Raw genomic sequence first — 16233 nt, 5'->3', positions numbered from 1 at the left:
ACTTTATTTGCCTGTTGTGCCACAGCGGACTTTTTTTTTTTGCAAATCACCTCTCTGATTGATGCAATATAGAGGCTTCATCTTATGGCCCAACCCAAAGAGCCGAACCCACCCATTTTCACATGCCAGTCCATGCGTTTCAGCAGCGCTCCGTGTTTTCCAGGCTGCTTTGTGTCTCGTCCCACTCACACACTGTGTATGAGAGCGCGGCGTTGACAGCCAGTGGCCACTGATCAGCTCACTTTGTCAGGGTTTGTGTCTCCATGCAAGACTGCTGATAAAAGACGCTCAGACTCTCGCAATTTTGTCTTTATTTGCAAGAAAAGCTCCAGCAGCAAAACCACGAGTCCGTCCACGGCAACAATAGGCACAAAAAGCCTCTGAGTATTATTTTTTTTCTTTTTCTAGACTCATCAGTGTCTCTCAACTCCCTGCACAATGTCTGGAGAGGACGCAGCACCTGCCCAGGAGCAAAACGCCGTGGACCAGAAGCAGGAGACAAAACCAGCGGAGGAGCCCAAAACTGAGCCGCCCAAGACCGAGCCTGCTCCCGCCAGTGGCGCCGCCGAGGCCGCAGCTTCCCCCGCGGCCGCCACCGAGAAGGTCCCCGAGGAGGAGGCGTTCACCTACCGCGCTCTGGTGCTCACCGGCTACGGGGGTTATGATAAAGTGAAGCTGCAGGTGAAGAAAGGCAAACCGGCGCTCAAGGCTGGCGAGATCCTGGTCCGGGTCAAGGCTTGCGGGCTGAACTTCGCTGACCTGATGGCCAGACAAGGGCTGTACGACCGGATGCCGTCCCCGCCGGTCACCCCGGGGATGGAGTGCTCCGGGGTGGTGGAGGCTGTGGGTGAAGAAGTGACAGACAGAAAAGTAAGCACACGTGGCTGTTTTTTCTTTTTTCTTTTTTTCTAAATCTCTTTTTTCCTTCTTCATTGAAATCACATTTTACTCATGTTTTATGTTTCATGGCTGTTTAAAATGATGAATATTGGTTTGGCTTTCAGTTCGGTCGCGAGCAGATGCGCCTGGATATGGGCGTGTCCGGCTTTGCTCGCAGCTCAGACAGAGGCAGCGGCTGCTGCTCACAGTCAACAACTGTGTCATTAATCTGTCAATTCAAGGCTATCGTGTCAATCGATTAACACAGACGGGCTTAACACACAGAAAAACGTCTCCTTTGTGGGTTTGCTCTGGCTGCTCATCCAGTTATTTTACTTGTGCGTAAAAAGGGAGAGACATCACTTGTGTCAAAGCGGGGATTTTGTGCTCATGTTGCCTTTTAATGTGTTCATAGAGGGAAATTAAAGTGTGAAAGTGACACGAGTTGAGTACAATGAAACAATCAGCAGCAGCAGGCGTCGCCCCTCCGCTCCTCTCTGTCTGTGCTGCGTGTGCGCACGAATGACACAACTTGGTGTGGATTGAGGCAAAGCAGTTTCTGTTGCGGAGGTGGACTCATTGTTGCATTCACCACTTGTGTGTGTGTGTGTGTGCTCGTGTGTTGTAAAGTGTACATGGACACATGCAGATCTGTCATCTGTGGGTGATGCTGTTACTTTCCACCAGTGGCTGCACCTACGCTATGTGTGTGTGTGTGCGCGCGCGCGCGCTTTGATGTGCGCCACAGCGCGCAAGAGCTGTGTCAAGCGCACAGTGAGACCGGAAATGAGGCGGTGTCGATTTCAAATTTAAAGCTTTTGACTCACTTGCGTTTCTTTTTTTTTAATGTCTTGTGTAGATAATATGAGCGATAACAAAATTAGAAAATTAATAATGGCACAAGAATAATAATAATAATAAAAAAAATGTTTTAACTATGTGTCATGCAGAGGGTTCACAGTTCTCCATTATACAGTTTAAACCTTTATGGGTTTAGGTTTAAATGCACATTTACAATTCTGGATGCTGTCATTCATATTTCAGCTTAATTGATATTTAAATTATTAATCAATAAAGGATTTTATTGTGGAGACTTGGGGCGAGTCACGGTTGTTAACATGGCTGACTTAACACCGGTGGCGAGCTCGGAGCCACGCGCGCCTTTTGTTAACGGGGGAGCGACGGTGGCGCACAGACAGACGCACCGAGCGGAAAGGGCGCGGCGCAATCGTTTAAGAGACGGGATCACTCGTCCTCTTTATCAACACAGAGCCTCTCACCTCTCATGACATATGTACAGATATACATTTAAAGTGTTACCACGAGACAATCTGTACATTGTAATGAAAATCAACTTGGAATGACAAGAAGTGATAGAGACTGTGATTGTGTGTGTGTGATGAGTCACAGGTCTATATGTCTGTCTCCTGCAGGCTGCATGGCATCACCACGGTAACGCCTCTGAAAGACCATTAGGCTGTAAAGACTAAAAATGTTAGACATAATCATCCCAGTGTTGACTCACACCGTTTCCTCACACCCAGCCACTTAATATCTGTGGATAACACACGCTTGCACGGTCACATGTGTGATGCACAAGTGTTTGTCTCTGTGCATATCTGGCTGGGAGGGAGTGGCACATATGTCTGTCAGCTCTGTCACATCCACACGGAATAGAAGAGTCAGTGCAGACGTGATCAGTGATGGTGACAAGATGCTGCCGAGGGTAAAGACCCCTTTGTGTTTCCAAAAGACTTAACTGCTTCTTTCCACATTATCAGTATAAAGTAGATTGCATTTAAAGGTCATGCATGATCTCACACACACATGCACAAACTCACAGCTTGTCACCGAGGCTTCACTTCCACGTCCCCCCTTGCAGCCCTCAGCTTATAAAATCAAGAGCCAATCTTTCTAATGGAAGCAGATCTCTAAGATCTGCTGGCAGCCAACTCAGAGGGAATGTGCTGACCCTGATGGCAACTACATTTTTTTTGTTGTTAGCTTTATCCATCTGCATGTCAATATCTGTCCCCCTACACACACACACACACACACACACACACACACACACACACACACACACACACACACACACACACACACACACACACACACACACACACTCGGGTGTGTCTGAATGTTTGCTCCCCACTGCAGTGTACACAAATACTATGGACACATTTAATTATATAATGCAACATAAACACCGTTAGTTAAGTACAGTGTGATTGATTTTTTGATTTTTTTTTCATGAACGTCTATAGGGCTGGGAATTGATTAAAAGCTTCAATACTAAATCCTTTTTTCAACTAAATATTATGTTGCAAAAATAAAAAAAATTGAAAATTATTTAGTTTTAGTCAACCTTTTGTTCTCTTGCATCTTTTCCGTGTTCCGTCTCTGGTCGCAACTTCCTGCCCGGTTCCTGACAGCCAATCACGAGCACAGATAGTTCTTGGTCAAACGACACGCTGCATCCCAATTGGCTCTCTTTATGTTGATTACAGTAGCTCCTAAGGTAGCAACATTTGATATGGAATGACGGCACATTTTCAGTTTTTGGTCGATACCTGAAAGGTGTTTAATTTCAATATCTGACCCAACTAATGTCAACACCCACTTCCTACAAATTTGAATTTAAAAGAAGAAGTGAATTTGCAGAAAAATATTGTGGAGTTTTGAAGGTTGGAGTATTTTAAAACTCCTAAGATGATGAACAGCCTCCCCCCCCCCCGCGCCCTTGGCTTGTTGATTGTTTTGATGTTCGCTGGCTCTGATGTTTTTATGTGGATTTATTACTGCATGCCTCATGTTGTGTTTCAATAACGGCTGCTAACCAAGCGTCCCTTGGACGGACAATAAAGCTGAGTGAAGTAATACTACAATGAGCTCACCCGACATGACCTACGAGGGGGGAAAAAAAGTAGTGAGTAAGAGAGAGAAGAGGGGAAATATCACAAATCACACTCAAACTCCCGTGACTCTAAACATCAGCACTTTTTGTTCCCTCCTCCTGACCTTTTTTTTTCTTTTTCTTTTAATGTTCATTCTCTTCCTCTGTGAGTTTCACTCAGATCTGACCCATATGTTCTCAATTACCTTCCTCTGGCCCACATTGTCAGTCTGGTATTTCCTCCATCCCTCCTTCTCTCCCTTTATCTGTCTCTCTCTTTCTCTTTCTTCGTTTAATCTCTTGATTCTTCCTCCATCACTTGTATTCTTAGTCGGTTCCTCTTATCGTGCCTTCAATCACCCTCCTTCGCTTTCTTTTATCCTCCTCAGGTCCTGTTCTTCATCCGTCCTTCTTCCTCCATCCCTCTCTCCATGATCACAACTTTTCCAGATTGCTTTCATAAACTGTACGTGGCCTGGTGACAGTTGGACATGAGCTGCTGTGTTCAAGAAAGAAAGAAAATCAGATGTGTCAGCTCTGGTTTTTTTCACTCGCAGCACAGTTTGGTTCTTCATAAATTCTGCACATTGTAAGAGTACACTCGCATCAAGGCTTCTAATATTAATCGAGATGTGGACCTAAGCCATTTGTTTGCACGATATGGACGGGCCCTCCTGTCACAGTGAGCAGGGCGTGGCTTCTTATCTTGCGATCATGCATTCATGATAAAGCACACAAACGTACACTGACTCTGGGTAGCTGTGGTTTCCTGTTACTTACACACACAGCGTATACAGGAGCCTTGTGGTTTCGTGTGGGTGATTCATGTAAGAATCATCTTGTGCTTGAACCTGACTCGGTGACACTGTGTCAGAAAATTTGCTTGTCCTTTGACTTTTCCTGATCATTTTTTTTTTTTATATTGTTTTTTTGCTGAGCTCAACAAAGCTCTTTGCCACAAAGCAGCTGACTCGGGTGCCTGCATGCCCCAAAACTGAATCACCATATGATTACTCCATTCTTACACAGAGAAAACTGGAAGTGTCTTTGTCCTCTGCGCTCCCTCAGAACCCGTGACCCCTCGACGCTGACTACATTCGATGCAGTGGCATGAAAGCAGAGAGGAAATGCACAAAGTGTCTGTAAAATTTCTGTGTCACGCTGTGACGATGGCGTAAGAGAAGTGTTGCAAGGCTGCTCCGCTTGGCCTTAAATGTTCCTTCACAGCTTTACGGTAACTCGCGTGCTCTACGTGGGCACAGAATAATAGCAGTAGATGCATCTGAATGGCAGCATGTGAGTCACGTTTGAGTTGAGATTCCTATAAAGGCCCCAAACTCCCCCGTCTATCAATCTGTAACCACACTTTACCCCCAATTGAAACGGCACAACCGATGAGTGCGAAGATGCCACAAGTGCCACAGCAAGAAAAGGGAAAGGAAACTGAAGTAGAACTATAGTTTGCAATCAAACCAAACAAACCTGACCCAGGCAGAAAAATGAGGATATGAAAGAAAGAGGGAGATCTCTCTAATTGGAGTGGCTTGACAGCGAGGAGCATGGCTCCCTCCAGACCATTAGAGAGACTCTTGTAGAGAGGGTTTGTTCCCAGGAGGAAAGAGCTTGTCTTAAGCTCAGCCATGGGGAAGAATCTGGCAGGGACTCTGATGAGTGAAGGGAAGCCAGGGGAGAAGATGTGCCTCATTGTCCCGGAGGAAGAAGGGACACGGGACAATCCTCACGAGGGAAGGAAGAAGGGACAGACTAAGACCATGGACGATGAAGAAGTGGGGTAAGAAAGGCGGCAAGACGTAGACGCAGACAGAATTATTGGAGAAAGGGAAGGAAGACGTTCTAAAGTTGCAAGAGGAAAAGGAGTCAGGAAGTGAAAGAGAAAGAAGGGAAGAGAAAAAGTGAGAAGAATGGAAATGGGGCGAGAGAGAGAGAGAGAGAGAGGTGGATAAGGGGGAGGAAGAAAACAGGAAGAGAGTTATAATTCTGCAGTTGTCTCTGTTTCCTGTGTCCCTCGAGTGGGCTCTCCTGATTGGTCAGTGAAGGCGCCGGGGGAAGTTTACATCCGAGCTGGTCCTTCTGGAAAGAGACAGTTGTGAATCGGTGGATCCTGCTTGGATAACTAGAGAGCAGAAAGTTCCAAGATGTCGATCAGGACATGCAGGAAATGACGCCTGTGGTTTCCTCAGTGACAAAATCTCTAATTATAATCACATATTTTGCAATCGAACTTGGAGGGGACTCAAAGTAGCCTTTGTTGTTGGAACAGTTTGCCTCATCTTTGCACGTAAGCTGTTGTAAGCAAGCGTTGTATTCCTGCTTCACAGCCGGCATCTTTTCCACTGTGAGGCCACAGATCACAGGATGCTCCGCTCAAGTCTGGAACCTCCCGGGGCACTGAATTGTCAGCAGATCCTCTTATTTTATCGAGTTACGTTTTGGCAGGACTTGGTTTAAGTTTAATAAAACAGTTTTTAAAGAACTAATATCCATAACTTCATCGCCTCACAGCGAGAAGATTCCAGTTTTAAACTAGTTCAGTCAGGGGCCGTTGTTCTGAATGTTCTCTCTGGGTTATGTCAGCTTCCTGCCAGTAATATATTACTATAACTTGGTGATATTATGATAATACTATCTTATTTTGTAATGCAGTTTCCAGCTTGGTAATAACGATCAGTGTGGTAATATGGAGGAAATGTTGTCATGTCATTTTCAGGAAATAGCTTGCGTAATGAGAATTACTCTCAGTGTAATACCTTCACATTAAAGTATTTGGGAATTGGTAATTACCATATTACAGTGTTGTACACTTTTACTATTGTTACTACCAATCTATAACTCGGTGAGAATGATAGAAATTATTATTTTTTTATTGCAAAATAATTACCAAACTATTACCATATTGTTCCTGAACTGTGAGTCTAAAGACATGCAGTTATGGGTTATTTGCCGACTTCAAATTGCCCGTATGAGCCTGAAAAGTTGTTTGTCTCTTTGTCAGCCCTGTGATACATTAGCAAACTTATCTAAAACACGCCCTGCCTCTCGTTCAATGTTGCCTGGAATCGGCTCCAGCCTCATAATTCCTATTTTATCTGGAGCTAAACCTGACATTAAGCCACATTGTTTTCATTAACAGGACATGGGAGCATGATTGAAAGCCCCCTCGCTTCACATTGTTTTTCAAGCGCCTGTGTTTTTCCTGCGTTTTCTGCTCCAGGTTGGCGATAAGGTGATGGTGCTGAGCCGCTTTGGGCTCTGGCAGGAGGTGGTGGTGGTGCCGGCGAGCTACACCTTCCTCATCCCGGAGGGCATGAGCTTCGAGGACGCGGCGGCGCTCCCCGTCAACTACATCACCGCCTACATGATGCTGTTCGACTTCGGCAACCTGCGGCCCAACCAGAGCATCCTCGTCCACGCTGCTGCAGGTGAGCACACAAACACACAGGCGCTAAAGCCTCGTCATTATATGTCAACAACTTCAACCATGGCTCAGTTTAGCATAAATTATATTAGGGATGAGATGATACCACTGGTCTGAAACAGTCATTTTAGATCATTTATGAAGCTGTTAACCACACATTTGTGCCATTTCAATGACATGATTCTCCAACTGTATACAAGTAAAGAAGAAATTAACAGTCCAAACATGACTCTGCTAAAGAAAATATATTTACATTTTTACAGTCTGTGCATAGGGAAAAATGTGATATGTCGGGTTTCTGGATTGCAGCGGATCGGACTGATACCGATACTGACTGATACTGATTCCCATGCCTAAATTATAGGACTGGGACCACATGCTTCCGTTATTTCTACAAGTACTGTGATAATACAGTATTCATAATCATCATGTTCTTTACCCCCTTAAACCAAAATTGAATAATAATAACATTTCTTGAGACGACATCCCACTCATATTTCCAAAATCAATGCACAACAAATGTCAGTCAGTTTGGCATTTATCTCAATTGAATGGGGGAGAAATGGTAAAAAACATAACACACTCACGCACACAGCAGAATGCTTATAAAGTTAACTACTACATTTAGCTGCCCCTGCTAATAATAGAGTAAATCCAATCACGCCAAGGACAAAATAAAGTGTTTTTTGGCTATGCCTACTCAGTGTTCCCTCAGCCAATGCTGCAAGAAAATCAAATCAAATGCTGCGCCAAAATAAATAGACTCTCAAGAACAGGACAGAGCACAAACGTGAGCCTTCAAATGAACATTCCTTCAGATGTAACTGGAGAAGAAAAAAAAAACTTCCAATAGTTTTTGAGGTAAATTGGCTCCTGGCACTGATTTTGTTCACAACGCTAGTAGAAATATCACGATTCTAGGAGAGAAAACTATTCAAATTACCCCCCCACACACACACACACACACATTTTTTATTCCTGTTTTCTTCAGCTGCTCTGACTAAATGTCACAAAGTAAAACTTAACAATGTTGTAATCCTGCAACTGAAAACCACATTTAATCAGTTTCATCACAGTATCCGCCTTCAGCAGCCCTGCAATAAACGCTGCTAACTGAAGGTATAGACGCACAGTGGATCTGTTTAAGCGAAGCCGTTCTGCAAAAGTTCAGTGCACAGATGTGAATCTTGTGTTATGGCTCTGAGGAAACACCCTGACATATTTATCCCATTTCTTCCAGGTCTGCTCCTTTTGTTTATACATTTCTGCTCTAAAATATTAAAATATTGCTTCTTGGAGAGGATCCCGCTGCTAATGTACGATATGGCTGCTCGTAGCACCTGCCACCTGGAGTGTAAGGTCAAAGTTCAGAATGAGTGAGTGGGAACTCTAATTGGGGGATTGAGGGAGTAAAAGCACCTGTTTTGGGGCGGGATGCACGGAGCCAGAGAGCATTTGATTTTGCTGTGTTTTCACAGCCAGGCCAGCTGGAGAAAATGAGAGCAAATCACCAAAAATGGTCTCTCTCTCTTTCTATATAGCTCTCACTTACTTTCCCTCTTGTTCTTACTCAAACTGTGCAAAGGGAGTCACAAAAAGATCCTTCAACATGTGGGAGAGTGTGTGGGTGTAGATTGCTAAGGGACGTGAAACCTGAGCCCGTTTCCTCGCTCGGAGATTAAAAACATGACAGAGACAGAGCTCTGACAAACAATCAGCCCAGGTGGACGTGCGTCCCTTGGATTGAACGCGGTAACACTGAATCAGGCAAACTGGAGTTCAGCCCCGAGCTGAATAACAGCAAACAGCATAGCCATCGTTGTGGGATTCTTGGTCACAGAGGAATCCCAAATGTTTGCATACACAATATCATTCAGCTGATGTCACTCATCCCTGTGAATACACATGTCGCCTGAGGTTTGCTATAGGAGAAGAATGCTGCCTGAGGAAGTGTGGTGTTGAAGACACTTTTCCCCCCGGCCGGTTTGGTTTGGAGGCGGCGTCTCTGGTTTCTCGGGGCATGCTGCCATGTCTTGGCTCGGCAGCTGTCCGGACATCAGAATTTTCAAAGCACATTACTGAGGCTACGACAAAAACATTTGCTGAAACCGTCTGCCTGCCCTGCACGCTTGTCGTTTCTGTGCATGTGCGAGTAATTATCAAAGTGCTCGATGCTCCGCTGAGGAGCTAAAGCTTTGTGATGGCAGCGCGCGTGATGGTAGCACCTTTGGAAAAGCTGTGGGTGTTAACGGTGAGTGAGGTGACACTGCAGACTCTACTCGATAGGCGGCATGACTCACACGCTGAGTGTGTGTGTACCTTGTTTTCCTAATGTTGTAGGGACCTAAATCTGTGTACACAGTCACATTATAGGGACTAGTCTTCCTTATCAAGTCCCCATAACGTAGATGACTGCATTATAAGGTGAAGACATGTTTTAATGTAAGGCTGAGGTCGGGCTCAGATTAAGGTTAGGATCAGGATTAAGCCACTAGTGATTATGGTTAAGGTTAGTCTCCAGGAAATGCATGTACAGTAAATCAATGCAGTCTCTTCTGAAGTCATGGAAACCAGTGTGTGTGTGTGTGTGTGTTCCTGTATTTGTAGCTTTGTGAGGTGAGGACCATATAGAGTGAGGACATTTTGGGCCTTTTTGGGGATTAAGACCTAGTTTTCAGGTTAGGGTTAGTATTGGGTTTAGGTTAGGGTTTAGTGTAAGGAGCTAGGGAGTGCATTATGTCTATGAGAGTCCTCACTATGAAGGAATGGCAAATGTGTGTGTGTACAGGTCTTAAATAAGTTGTGTGGACCAATTGTCAAACAAACGTATATTTAAGAGGACATTTTGGCTGGTCCGCACAATTTAAACCGGCTTTTTGAGGATTAAGTACTGGTATTAGGGCAGGGTTAGGGTTGGAATTAGGTTTAGGTCAGTGTTAGGGTAAATGTTGGGGTTAGGGTTAGGCACTTAGTTGTGATAGTGAAGGGTAGGGTAATGGGCTAGGGAATGCATCATGTCTATGAGGGTCCTCACGATGACTGAAGCGCAAGTGTGTGTGTGTCTCAGGGTGGGGAATCTGTCAAAATGTCTTCCTGAAGTTCTCTGATTAGAGGATATCAAAGGTATCCACTGTGACAGGTTCAAAGAGCATTGGAGAGAGCGAGCGAGAGTGTGTGTGTGTGTGGGGGGGGGGGGGGGGTGTGTGTGTGTGTGTGTGTGTGTGTGTGTGTGTGTACACCTCTCTCTCGTCTGATATGTGTTTTTTGTAATATCACAGCCAGGGTTTACACATACGCTGATCAATCATTCGACAATCAATAGCAATAATCAATTCAGTAAGGATTTCTCAGAACCACTTTTTGTGTCTGATAATATATTATTGATAACTCAACCTGGAGTATCTACGGCTATGGTTTCAAACAACTTAGCTGGTAATAAGACGTCCGTGCTGATGCATTTGCCACTCGGCTATCCCCAGCCATTTTTAAAAAACATCACTGCTTGACAGATATTTGCAGTCATCACTCAAGTCCTTGTCACATGACAGTGTTAGAAGAAGACATCTCTCTTTACAGCGTGTTGCCTCTGTTTAGTGAAGCAGTTACCTCATGTTTAAGGTTCACGGATGAGGATGATATCACTTCATCCCGACGCTATCAGAAAATATTCATTGTTTCAGAACAATTTGGTGAATTCATCAGTTATCTATCAAGGTCAGTTGACTATATTTGCATTTGCACTGTAGGTTTAGACAAAAAAAACTAACCATAATGAGCTTTTATTCTGTTATTGAATATACAGTTGGTCGATCATTTGAAATACATTTTGTTTCACGATTGCATGCTTAAAATTACTGTTTTTTGATTAAAAACAAAAGGTTTTCTTTGTCCTGTCAATCATCTTGTGACTCATCGGGTTCTGACGTTTGTGTTTTAAACCGCTAATAATTTATGTATGTACTCAAGAAAATATCCAAATGCCAAGTAGTCATGATGAATCTTCATAATAAATGTCAAAAAAAATGATTTTGTTCAAGTTTAAACACAAAAGACAAGATGAAGAAATGGTTGTTTTCCCCTTTCATAGAACATTTAAAACATTTGTTCTTTTGTCAAATTACCACTGAGGAAAGCAGTGCAATAATAATGGTGATTGTTTTATCATCAAGCCTTTTTCAAAATGTTTTTTTGGAAACAAAAAAACATCTCTCTTGAAGACACCGTTCAATCGGCTCAATTCCTTGTCTCACTTCTCAAGTTTTAAGTATTGATCCAAATCAATTCCATGTAACACAAAAAAAGAACACTTTTTATTTTGATTGTGAAACAGAAATGAGCAAGTATTGTGTTTCTTCGCGACCCTGCCCACATCCTGATGAGCACACACCCCGTTTTTACCACATATAGTATTAGTATGTGGTTGGCACCTCCCACTGTCTCATAAGACTTCATATTTCGTCGTATATCTTCAAAACACAGCAAAGATTTTGTGTATCAGACGTGTCTGCACAGCACTGCATTCCTGTCAGACCAGTTTGTGTTGAGCAATTGTAAAGTAGTGATAAATAGTCGTAACAATGGTTAAAACCAGTGCGCTTTGTTTGTCTGTAGGCCATGAAATCAACAGCTTCTAATCTCAGCAGACACAATTTATTTTCCTGCGTTCCCATGAATCTTCTGCTCTTAGTACATATTTGGAGTGAATGATTGAGGGGCTCATCCTCACTTGACCTGGCTCGTGGTTATTCTTCTAATGACCCGCTGATGTCATCACGCTAGGAACATAACCAGATGTCCTAAGTACATCCAGTTACACAGGTAATTCATCATAATATGATATAATATCATGATGATGATGATGATGATGATGAATATAAATGTCAAAGAGGTAGGGCTGTGCCGAATGATTATTTTTATTACTGATTAATGTGCTGAACATCTTGACTACTCAATTAGTCGTCGATCATTCTTTTCCAAACCACAAAATGACAAATGTTAGATTTGAGGACGATATTTATTTTACTCTCATAGAGGAGCTCCATTGAAGGAGCCGAAATCACACAACATGGTTTTATGTGAATAAAATATAATCAATTGATTTTCAAAATAGTTGGTTAATCACACGTCAATAAACGGTGATGGGAAATAACGGCGTTACTAACGGCATTACTTTTTTCAGTAACGAGTAATCTAATTGATTACTCTTCTCATTATTATAATGCCGTTACCTTTACTGACAAAAAAAATGTGTCCCGTTACTATATTGAAGGTAGTTGTTTTACATCAGACCTCTGAGCCTTGCTCCCCCTTGTCCTTGGTGAGGGCACGAGACAAACGCAAAAGTGATGACGATTGGCTGAGTAAACTAGTATGGTAACTAGTTACCTTTTTAGAGTAACTTGCCCAACTGTCAATAGATAATCCCTTCCTGTATACACACAAACGTTCAGGTCTGGTAGTATTGCTTGACAGAGCCCATTTTCAGATGAAGGATGCGTCGTTTGTGTTCATGAAAACCAAACAGAGGCAGAATAATGGCATGACTTCACTTTTCCACCGCATTTACCCAGGATTTTGAAAAAACCTAATTTTGTAAATAGCTTTCCCTCGAACCCAAAAATTCACCGAAAGAAGTACGAGGGACTTTTCAGATTACCAAGAACTCTCGAGGGGCGAGGCTGTGTGCTGAAGAACTCTGATTGGTGTAACACATTTCGCAGCTGTTTAACCCACCTTTAAATGAAGATGAAGAAAGAAGAACTTATTAATTTCGCTAATGGGTCATTTAAAAAATATGGAGCAAAAAAAAAGACAGGTGTACGGATGAATAGTTGGCAAGCTGGCAGAACAAAATGTGCGGCACGCTCCTCCGTACGTCATTTCTGGAACTTTGAGGTCCGGTGGAAACACAAACCACACAGATGACCGGGAATTATTTTCCCCCAGCTAAATATGTTCCTGGTAATAAAAGTTCCTGGAAATGTTGTTGGAAAAGGACCAAAACAAAGCTTTAAAGATGACTCCCCGCAATTTTTCTTCTCGGAGAGGCGTCCATGCAAAAGTTGCTGTGTGCACACAGTACCTTATAGAATTACAACAAGCAGAAACTAAATCAATCAGTAAGTAGGGAATATAATGCTTCAAGGAATAGTAGATTTTTTTTGGAAACACAATGTTCAACATACTGTGATTTCCTTTTATAAATTGTGACCTTTAGCTGTGACCAGCTCTGAATGTGTGGCAGGTGCTTTGACAATCAGCGGGTCATGCTTTAAATTGTGTGTGTGTGTGTGTGTGTGTGTGTGTGTGTGTGTGTGTGTGTGTGTGTGTGTGTGTGTGTGTGTGTGTGTGTGTGTGTGTGTGTGTGTGTGTGTGTGTGTGTGTGTGTGTGTGTGTGTGTGTGTGTGTGTGTGTGTGTGTGTGTGTTAACCCTGGTGAATATTCCTCAGCTGCCTCTCTCGTGGATCTCTCCCTCTCTCCCCCTCCAAACAATAGCTTGTTGTATTTCCTCCCATCATGCCTCTCTTCTCCACCACACATCTGCATCCTCCCTTCTCCTCCCCCCCTTCCCCTCCTCCCCCCCTTCCAGCCCTCTGTAACCTCCGCTCCCCCTGCACAACCTCGACATATCCGCGCTTGGTTGTCGTCGTCATTGGGGAACGTGCACACGTTTTCCCCCTTTGTTTTCCCCAGAGGGCCTGGGCGGGAGGAAGTTCAGCGACATTTGAATGTATCTCTTGGGTCGGCGGCGGTGCCCGGCTCACAAGCTTTTCCTCCGACCTCCCCATGAACTGGTCCTGATGTTTATGAACTCCGGAGCAGCCACCGCGCCGTCCCCACCCACTCCACACATTCCTGTATACATATGGGGGCTCTGCTGCTTCCAAATGGTGACGTCCACCTGTTTTATTTATGAGATCTTGAGTGACCGTCAAGTGTCGCGCATTGTGTATGCGCATGTGGAATGCATAATATGAAATTAGCTTAGTTTATCTGGTGATTTGGCTCTAGAGCATCCATCACCCTGCCCTTTCGTGTCAAGACTTTGTGACATTTTGGCACCGATGTTGAGCTGTGGTTCATTTCCAATTGGGAAAAAATACTCTTTAATTGCTCTGTAAGGTGCTTTGTTGGTACTAAATTACATGTGTTAATAATCATATCCTTCCTTTGAGTTTTATGTGACAGATTCCACATGTCCTCCTCGAGCTGTTTAATCTGTCCGTAATTAAGCCTTTTATTTCCCCCCGCCAGGCGCCAGCCAATACTAGCAGCTTCCTTACTTTTACAGATACAACATGTCTTACAACAGGTTGCACTGAGGATTATCTTTAAAAAAAAAAAAACGCGTTTGATGTGAGAGGATTGTAGCAGCTGCATGTGGGCGCAGCACAACCTTGAGGATGATGGGTGACAGCAGCCATACTGGAGAGGTTAAGTCCTTGTTAATGCTAATCAGTGGAGCTGAGCTGCTCATTATTTAATGCAGGCATTCTTTTTTTTTTTTTCCAAAGGTATGTGGTGTCCTCGGTGTCCTTCAACTTCAAGCCAAACGAATTCTCCTGTTTTAATAGACATGAGCCAGTTCAAACGTTGAGCCGCAGGTGCCGAATTTGATCCAAAAATGTAAACATCCTGGTGCTGGAAACTGAGTTTTAACCTTTTAGATGTGGATTGATGGTGAAATCATTGTTTGCAGGAGTGTTACATGGTACCTTTTTAAAGGAAGTACAGGCAAAAGGGATCTGGGGGCACAATAACTAAAAGGGTTATCTTGTTTTGTTTGCTTTTGTGGTTAATATGCTGCAACTCAAGATATTTGCTAGTGGCATGGGGCCTAACAAGGGGGTTTTCAATTGTGATGTTATTGCAATCTCTTGTTCTACATAAACGATCAAAGATATCAAGGCGATTCTCATAAATTGTTCTTGATATGGACTTTTTTCATATGCCCCAGAGCATTTGTCTGCTTTATCATTGGTATTAGTCTGTGGCTTTCATCCTCAAGTCTTTACAATGTTGTTGCCAAAGAAGCAGATATCTTTTTTTCTTATACTGCTTTTTGTCAAATAGCATTATCTCTGCAGAACATTCTGAACCCTGGATGCCTGAAGCTTTGCTAAGTAAACACTGTACACTCTGTCGGTGAAGGTGAAATTCTGACTTAAAACACACCTGTGTTACAATCTTAGGAAAGTGTGTTTGTTTTCTAATGTTTCCTGTAAACGCTAGAAGACAGTTTATGAGCAGAAAATCAATGTACTCTCCATGGGTATGTTTGCGTTGGTGTATATTTGCTTTTAAATGAAAATGGTTTGGATTTTCATGGTCGTAGAATGTGACTTTTAAAGGTGCATTATGTAATAAATCTAAAGCAACTGGCCATAAAATCCTCCTAATATGTCACAGAGACTCAGGAATAATGTTCATATAAAAAACTGAACTCATCAACAACAACAGTACAGACAAAATATTTGCATTAAAAAAAATATTTTGTAGACTGCAAATCATGTTTATGTTTTGAAATCATGTATGGCATGTGGCGCCACCTACTGCCATCTACCAATCATTGCAGTCAGTAGAGTCTCAGCTGCCACGTAACCACGGGTTGCCAGTTACATCAGAAAAGGAAACCTAAAAGACCTCGGTATTTTGAATTTGAATGTAGTAACCGTTTTTGGCCACATTCTTACATATGGCACCTTTAAGTACTTTATGGACGACTCACATATACACTGTGGTGGCGGCATCACATCAACACCATTTCATTCACTTCGAATAAAGTGGTATCACAGATCACCCTATGTCAGATGAGATTGAGCACAGCGCCTCCTGTGACCCTCATGTGGAGGATGAAGCGGTAGAAGATGGATGGACGGAGGGATCGAGCGGTGTTGTGGGTCCACTGCTACACCAGAAGTTGAGAAATGTTTGATTTTCTAAGCAACAATCAAATCGCGTTACGCATTTATCTCAAACACAATACTGTTCAAACAGAGTTCGTCTGGCACAGCAGACATAA

General features: G+C 43.2%; 1 protein-coding gene across 1 annotated transcript in view; it reads left to right on the top strand.

Moving 5' to 3' along the window:
• Positions 1-243: 243 nt before the first annotated feature.
• vat1 (vesicle amine transport 1) overlaps positions 244-16233 on the top strand; it is a 36655-nt gene continuing 20665 nt past the window's right edge. Inside the window, exons 1-2 of the mRNA XM_083896864.1 lie at positions 244-870; positions 7008-7215. Of these exons, the coding sequence (XP_083752990.1) occupies positions 439-870; positions 7008-7215 (640 nt within the window). The 5' untranslated portion in view covers positions 244-438. The remainder of the gene's footprint in view (positions 871-7007; positions 7216-16233) is intronic.

This window comes from Microchirus variegatus, assembly GCF_963457635.1.
Source record: "Microchirus variegatus genome assembly, chromosome: 10".
Lineage (NCBI taxonomy): Eukaryota > Metazoa > Chordata > Actinopteri > Pleuronectiformes > Soleidae > Microchirus > Microchirus variegatus.
Note: the sequence above shows the minus strand (reverse complement) of the source record. Positions and strands in the feature narration are given on the sequence as shown.